The sequence below is a fragment of the Diospyros lotus genome, chromosome 11 (assembly GCF_014633365.1).
Source record: "Diospyros lotus cultivar Yz01 chromosome 11, ASM1463336v1, whole genome shotgun sequence".
Taxonomy (NCBI): Eukaryota; Viridiplantae; Streptophyta; class Magnoliopsida; order Ericales; family Ebenaceae; genus Diospyros; species Diospyros lotus.
In genome coordinates this window covers 29,437,815-29,445,036 of record NC_068348.1, presented here as the reverse complement: position 1 = coordinate 29,445,036, position 7,222 = coordinate 29,437,815, and the positions used below count along the sequence as shown (strand labels likewise).

At 36.6% G+C, this 7,222-nt stretch overlaps 1 protein-coding gene across 3 annotated transcripts; it reads left to right on the top strand.

The window, feature by feature from the left end:
- Positions 1-748: 748 nt before the first annotated feature.
- Positions 749-6,210, top strand: LOC127812450 (probable glycosyltransferase At5g03795). 3 transcript variants are annotated; one of them, XM_052352836.1, is made up of 6 exons: positions 749-988; positions 2,578-3,189; positions 3,363-3,583; positions 3,689-3,819; positions 4,652-5,000; positions 5,447-6,210. In XM_052352836.1, the coding sequence occupies exons 2-6, from the start codon at positions 2,658-2,660 to the stop codon at positions 6,110-6,112; spliced, it is 1,899 nt and encodes a 632-aa protein (XP_052208796.1). In that variant the 5' UTR covers positions 749-988; positions 2,578-2,657; the 3' UTR covers positions 6,113-6,210. The 3 variants fall into 3 exon arrangements, with proteins under 3 accessions (XP_052208796.1, XP_052208798.1, XP_052208797.1); XM_052352838.1 differs by lacking the exon at positions 749-988 and adding an exon at positions 1,038-1,622; XM_052352837.1 differs by lacking the exon at positions 749-988 and having other exon boundaries at positions 1,038-3,189.
- Positions 6,211-7,222: the final 1,012 nt, after the last annotated feature.

The following is a 7,222-nucleotide window of genomic DNA, read 5'->3' as shown; positions in this document are numbered from 1 at the left end:
GTGCATAATAGATGCCGTAGATGACAAATTCTAGATTCATTTGGTTGAGAAAACCTTTAAAGTAATGTATTCCAAATGAGATGCGCATCCTCCATGTAAAACACAATTGAAGCAATCGACGGTGAAATAGAACGCAGTAACCATGCCACAATTAGATTGTTGCGTTGTATCCACGACAAGTAGAGAGGACTTTCTGGATCTGGTTTAGCTATAGAACCATCTAGGAACCCTTGCTTATTCCTAATAGAAACAACAAGCAAGAACGAGCGTTTCCAAGAGGTGAAATTTGTGGATGTAAGCTCTGGAGTAATAATCACAGAGCTATGATTCTCAGAATGATGAAGATAATATGGTGAGGAAGGATCTTCAATAGGATTGAGTCTGGAGGCCATGGTCGCTGTTGACGAAAGAAAGGAAAAACAGTGAAAAATTTCAGAAAAAAAGAAACAAAGCTTTACAGAACAATCAAAGCTGCAATAGTCATATCACGGAGGGAAGGGACAAGCACCAATAGCTCTGATACCATATTATGAAATGAATGCTTCAATCTATTATTGATGAAGTAAAAATAGAACTTATATACAGAAGAAAGAAAGAAAAGAAAACAGAAACAAAAATTTTGTTTTTAACTAATCTAACTAATCGAAATTAGTTTAGCTAATTAACAATAATCAGAAATTGATTTAATAACTTTTCTCTTTTTAACAGGATCACCGTGTGCTCGTGATGGTATGGTAACTGCAAAAAAAAAAAAAAAAAATTGAAAAATTACAACTTTATTGAATTCCTTGATTCAATGAATCAATGGCCATGTCTCCGCTGCTCACCGACAGTCAGCTAGATCCTCCTCGTATGGGTGGAACCTTCAACAGGGATCTCTTCATTTGATCACCATTCGGTCGGGGCCTTCTTGCTTTATAAAATTCATCATTTTCTTCATTTATTCTCCTCGAATTTGTCTGAATCAAATCAGGATTTTATCCATCCGGTGAGTAATTTTCTGCTTTGTATGCATTTAGGATGTTGAATTATTTGGTTTCAGTCGTCATGGATGTCTGCCATTTTCAGGCCTTGTCTGTTCGTTCTTTTCCATTTTGACGTCACTATTCTCTCATAATCTGCTTGGTGACTCAGAAGAATGAGAAACAAACTTAAAAGTTGACTTTTCTTTTGTTTTGTTTTGCGTTCTGTTGGTTTTTAGATAATGAAAAATATGGTTCCACTGCTTGTTTTCTGTCTGGGTGTCTGAGTGAAGGAGAATTCAGGATTCATCTAAGATGATGGAATTTCCCCTTCTTTTCTCAGCAACCAAACTGAATTTTGGTTTTCCCAATTGAAGTTTTTGTATTACATATACTCCAAGGCCTTGTATTTGGTGGTGTATCACACGATATTGTTCCGAAACTTGAAATTCCTTTCTGTTTCTTCGCTTGCCAACTGTTTGTCAAAGCACGTATTGTGGATATATAGGAAATCGAAGCTGTTTTTTTCTTTACCCCCATAAAAATTTAGTGTGATTAATTGACTATCAAGTGCCATTGTAAGCGCACATACTATTTTTGAAAATGCTCCAGAATCCGGAATATGCTGTTATACATTTGTGGCATGGATCAATTGTTGCGGTTAGTTTATGAAGGTCTGATGACTTTCAGCTATTGTCTGGCATGTAAATTTCACGTGGCAGTAGGATTATATCTCAATAGATCTAGATCAAACTTTTTACCTTGGTAAAGCTCACACCATAGGATTTCTGGAATAAGAGAACTCTTTTAATCATTATCATCCATTGAAGTATGTTGTTTTGAATATATTCCAGTATATCAGTGAGAAGTTCAACTAGATATGCTTGTGGCTGTTTGCTACAATTTGCTGACAATTTGACTAGATAGGCAATTTGGGTCAATGATAAACTAGTACCATCCATGTAACTGGTAACGAGTGGATGTTTCCCTGTTCTTTCACCAGTTTGATTAACCTTTTTGGGTGGAATTTTATGCAATGCTGGCCAGGAAAGATAAATTATAATGCCAGGGGATGGTTTTTTCTGTTCAATGCCGTGGATTATGTTAGTCAAAAGATGTTAACACAAAGTTGGAACTAGGAATTGTGGAAGAAAAGGGGAAGGAAAGAAAATAGTAGTTCTAAAGTGCATGTCAAAATTCATGCAAGAGTTTTTTTTTTTTTTTTCATTTTCCTTTCCATTGGAAAACAGAGGCTAAAGTGGTTAGCCCTCGCAGGGTTTTTTCATATTCTGCCAGGAGATGTCTATGAGACTACGAATAAATGACATCATGACAACCTATTGTTTGTGGTGGCAAATTAGGGAAATCTCTTTCATTCATTTTTAAGCTGATTAATTTTTCTTGAAAGCATTGCTTCTTATTTCAATTTCATTAATGTCTCATTACTTATCTGTATCTATCATACCCAATCTCTCTGATAGATTGCATTACTCAAATTCAATACCAAGTAATATTTTCTAAAATGATTAGAGTTGTGCCATGGTCATCCGATACCATTATTGAGACAATTCAAACAATGCATGTCACTTGGTTCATGTATTTGGAATTTTTGCAGGGTGAGAAGCGATTGATTTGGATTCAGAACCAGCTGATAAATGGTTACTAAGCTTGGTCTATAGGTGCATATTTTGCAATATGGATCATGGAGGTCTACTTGTTTGTCAAACAGAACCAAGAAGATTGCTTTGGCTATTCGGTTTAATTTTGGCGGTAGTTCTGACTTTTCAGCATTTTGAATTTCCATATGGCAGCGCTTTATCATCCCTCCTTTCCAGTGGCAAAGTTTCCTTCCAGGAAATTAGAAGCTTACCCGCTGGAGATAACTCTGAGCTGTCCGGAAATGCCACACTGTTGAATGGTTTAACCTCAACTAGCACGCATACAATACACAATACAAGAAACATTACTGGAGTCTCTGATTTGGAGAAAGAAACTAATGGTGTGAATGAAGGAAAAGACAGAGGAACCAGGACTGATGTGGCACCAGAAAGAAAAAGAAGCCCAAGTGGTGCTTTGGGACCTGTAAATGAAGGAAATTCACAAGAGAATCGTGAAGAGCAGCACAATAATGCAGGCCTGGTCAAATTTAAAAATTCAGAAAATGGTATGGCACTAGAGAAGTCTGGAGAACATAAAACCAGCATTTCATCAAATAATCCAAGTGCAGGTACTAATTCTTCATCAGGGAATTTGGATTACAATATATTTTATCAGATCTAAAAAAGAATGCAAGCTCAGATGCATGCCATCAGTCTTTTTTTTTTTTTTTTTTGTAATTTTACCAACACTATCATCACATTACTTGAACCTCCCTGACACATTTCCATTCACATTCTGGAGCTGCTACGAGGAATTTTAACACCGACACATCTTTTGTGCACAAGGATGTAAGAGACAAACTTACCAAGGATGAAAAATCTGGTATGCTGCAGAGCAATTCCTCCCTGTCAAACTACAGTTCCATGGTGAATCAAAGTTCTGGAATGCCAATATCAGAAGTACTATCAATATCAAAGATGAATGCTCTATTACTACAGAGTCATGCATCACCCCATTCAAGGGTATATATTTAGGAGCTGACATTTTTTATTTGATCAATTGAGAATGACTTCCACATATATATATATATATATTCATTCATATTATTCCATAAACTCTACAAGCAGGAACCATTGTGGTCTGCGCCAGTTGATCAAGAATTACTCTACGCGAAACAACAGATTGAGAATGCACCCAATGTCAAGAATGACACAGAACTTTATCCACCTCTCTATCAAAATGTTTCAAGGTTTAAGAGGTACACTTTTTTGTAATTGATATTTTGATCTACTTGTGGCAATTTGAAAAATTACCATCACATGGTCAAAATGTAGGGGAATTATGGATGAACTGGAGCTCTTCTTCTTCTTCTTATTATTACTATTGACCTACCAGGTGGTTTTTTTGGCTCTGTGTTTAAACATAATTAAGTTGAACAGATTGCTTAGAGCATTAAGTTTTTGGCTAAATATGACTTAGGAGTATAAATCTGGAAGGGGAAATCATTGACATTTGGATGGTTCAATTGTCCTAAACTTCTCTTCAATTTTAGTTCACCATTTAAAACTATATTTGGACTGAGTATCACAAGGTGGGCAAAGAACATATAATTGGAAAAATGTTTTAAGTTGATGTTTCCTTTTTGTGCCAACCTTGGAATTGTAGAGACTAGTATATGACTGTTGTTAGAGATGTTTCTGTCTTCTGTTTCGATTTAACTGCAGTCCCTTGCACATTAGTCCCACACTTTTTGAGATCAATCACACGTTTAAAAAACCTTCTCCGGTGTTTGAATTGTTGAAGCAAGAACTTTATGTAAGAGTCCAAGCTCCGAAAGGAGAATTAGGAATTTTTCTGATAGGAGATCAGATGTTGGGATATCAAACAAGTTGAACCAGGTACAGTTTACGACTTACTACTTGTGAGTGGAAAAACATAGTAGAACTCATTTCTTCATCTGATCATGACAGTGCTCCTTTTACTGGCAAAAAATTTGCTTCACCAGTATTTCAGGAATCTTATATGTAACTTGGCTTTTCCTCGTATGAAATCCTGTTCAATTCTAAGAATGCATGTAAATGAATCTGCAGGAGTTACGAATTAATGGAGAATATGCTCAAAGTATACATCTACAAGGAAGGAGAAAAACCCATTTTCCATGAATCAATACTCGAAGGGATATATTCTTCTGAGGGATGGTTCATAAAGTTGATGGAAGCAAGCCATCATTTTGTTACAGAAGACCCTGGAAGAGCTCATTTATTTTACATACCTTTTAGTTCACGGTTGCTACAATTGACAATTTATGTTCCCAATTCACATAATCGTAGTAACCTAATACAGTACATGAAGGATCATGTTGAAATGCTTGCAGCAAAGTATCATTTCTGGAACAGAACTGGTGGAGCAGATCACTTTGTTGCTGCTTGCCATGACTGGGTCCGCTACTCTATTTTTCCTTTCAAGATACTACTACTGAGAGCCAGTTGGGTGCATGTGTATTATGAAATATATTGGGTGATTTTAATATACCTTAAAATTCAGTGAGGGGCTTGGTTTTGTTTTCATTTCTCCTGTGTATGAACTCCTTGGAGAGATTGCACCTGTGGTTAAAAAGTCATGAACCCTTCCACCAACAAGTAGCTTGAAATTAACTTTCCAAATTTCCAAACCAACTCTTTTCTGAAAATATTGATTGTTGCAAAATTTGTAAATGTTGAATATAGTTTTGTCTCAAATTTAGGATGGATAAACAAAGATATCATGCATAACCTGTATGTATTGTTGCCTTTAGATAGAAATCATGCTGCATCTCTCTGTGTATTTGCATGATTAGAAGTCACCATCTTTAAGTTGAAGCTTCTAACAAAACACCCTTCTTTCAGGCCCCAGCTGAAACAAGAGGACGGATGACCAGTTGCCTCAGAGCCCTCTGCAATGCTGATATCAAAACAGGCTTTGACATAGGCAAGGATGTTTCTCTTCCAACAACATATGTGCGCTCGGCTGAAAATCCTCTCAAAGGTATTGGAGGTGAACCTCCTTCCAGGAGGACAGTCCTTGCTTTCTTTGCTGGGTACATGCATGGTCCTGCCCGCCCTGTTTTATTGGAATACTGGGGAAATAAAGACCCGGACATGAAAATCTTCAGCCGGTTGCCTCCTGTCCGGGGAAATAAGAACTACATCCACCTAATGAGGAGCAGCAGGTACTGCATTTGTGCAAGAGGCTATGCAGTGCACAGCCCACGGGTTGTGGAGTCTATCTTCTACGAGTGTGTCCCAGTTATTATATCTGACAACTATGTTCCTCCATTTTTTGAGGTTTTGAACTGGGAATCCTTTGCTGTCTTTGTCTTGGAAAAGGATATTCCAAATTTGAAGAATATACTCCTCTCCATCACAGAAGAGAAGTATCTTGAGATGCAAAAGAGGGTGAAAATGGTGCAGCAGCATTTTCTTTGGCATGCTGAACCTGTAAAGTATGATTTGTTTCATATGATTCTTCACTCTGTTTGGTACAATAGAATTTTTCAAATTAGACATACTTGAATCCTTTCCATAAGTTTTTGAATGGAAAGGCTGAAGAGACAGAATCTTCTTTGTATCAATAATATATTAACACACAGTTTAAACTTTTTGTTGACAAATTTGTGTTCTTATACTGATTTTTTGATGATACAATGACTTAAACATAATTGCAAACTGATTGAAAGGTCATGGGCTTGAATTGTGCAGAGTAAAAGTATATACAAAGATGACCATATCCCCACCATAGGCACTTAAGCAATCATGTTTGAGGTCAATTTGAGTTTCATTTTATGCATTTTATAGATTGAAATACTATTAGAAGATTTTATGACCTTTATTAGGCTTTGTTGTTGGTAGTAGTAGTTTCATGTTTGGTAATCTTACAAGTTGCTGGACATGGGCTTTTGGGGTCGCCAATTTGTAATCTTATGGGGAATATATTGTTAGTCTCTCGGACAAAGATTTCTTAATATTGAATGTTCTGGCTGGTAAACTTAGTCCTACTTATTACCCCCATAGTCCCAGTACATTAGGATAACCTGACAACTATAATATTTTATTAAGTGGATTCCGAAGGAAATGTGAATTTTGTGTGGCCTTGAGTGTATTTTCGTAGTGTTGCCTTGAAGAGATTCTTGTAGCTCTTCTTGTATCGTGTTATGCATTTTGGTGGTTTTGATTCCAGTGCGCTCTATTTCTGGCTGTTTAAGGATTAATTGCAGGGGCTTTTTGAGCCTCCCTAAATTGATTTTTATAATATCAAACACGAGCTTATTGGGCCTAACCTGTTGCAATTTCCTGTTACTTTTTCTTTATATCTGAGCCCCATCTCTGTTGAATACAAAACCTTGAACCAAATGAGCCGCAAAATGAAGTGAAGAGATGTTGCCAAGCCGCTGCAGTAATATTGCTTTTTCTTGTTAAGTCATATGCTTTCTACTAATTTTGTTCCTCATATGTGGGATTCTTTCCTATCTTAGAGGCAAAAGAATCTAGTTGGTGTGGTGAATGGTTTATTACCGTGCTACTCTTAAGTTCAAACTGTAAATTACAAATTGTACCCCTTTCTGTCTTCCCATATGAGGCATTTGGTCTTTTTAGTTGGCTAATCAAACACACATTTGGTCATAT

Bases quoted from the DNA above. Each gene is read 5' to 3' on its own strand.
- LOC127812450 (XM_052352836.1), top strand. From the start codon at position 2,658: ATGGATCATGGAGGTCTACTTGTTTGTCAAACAGAACCAAGAAGATTG. The intron at 3,820-4,651 runs GTACACTTTTTT...ATGAATCTGCAG, and splicing joins AATGTTTCAAGGTTTAAGAG to GAGTTACGAATTAATGGAGA. The intron at 5,001-5,446 runs GTCCGCTACTCT...CCCTTCTTTCAG, and splicing joins TTGCTGCTTGCCATGACTGG to GCCCCAGCTGAAACAAGAGG.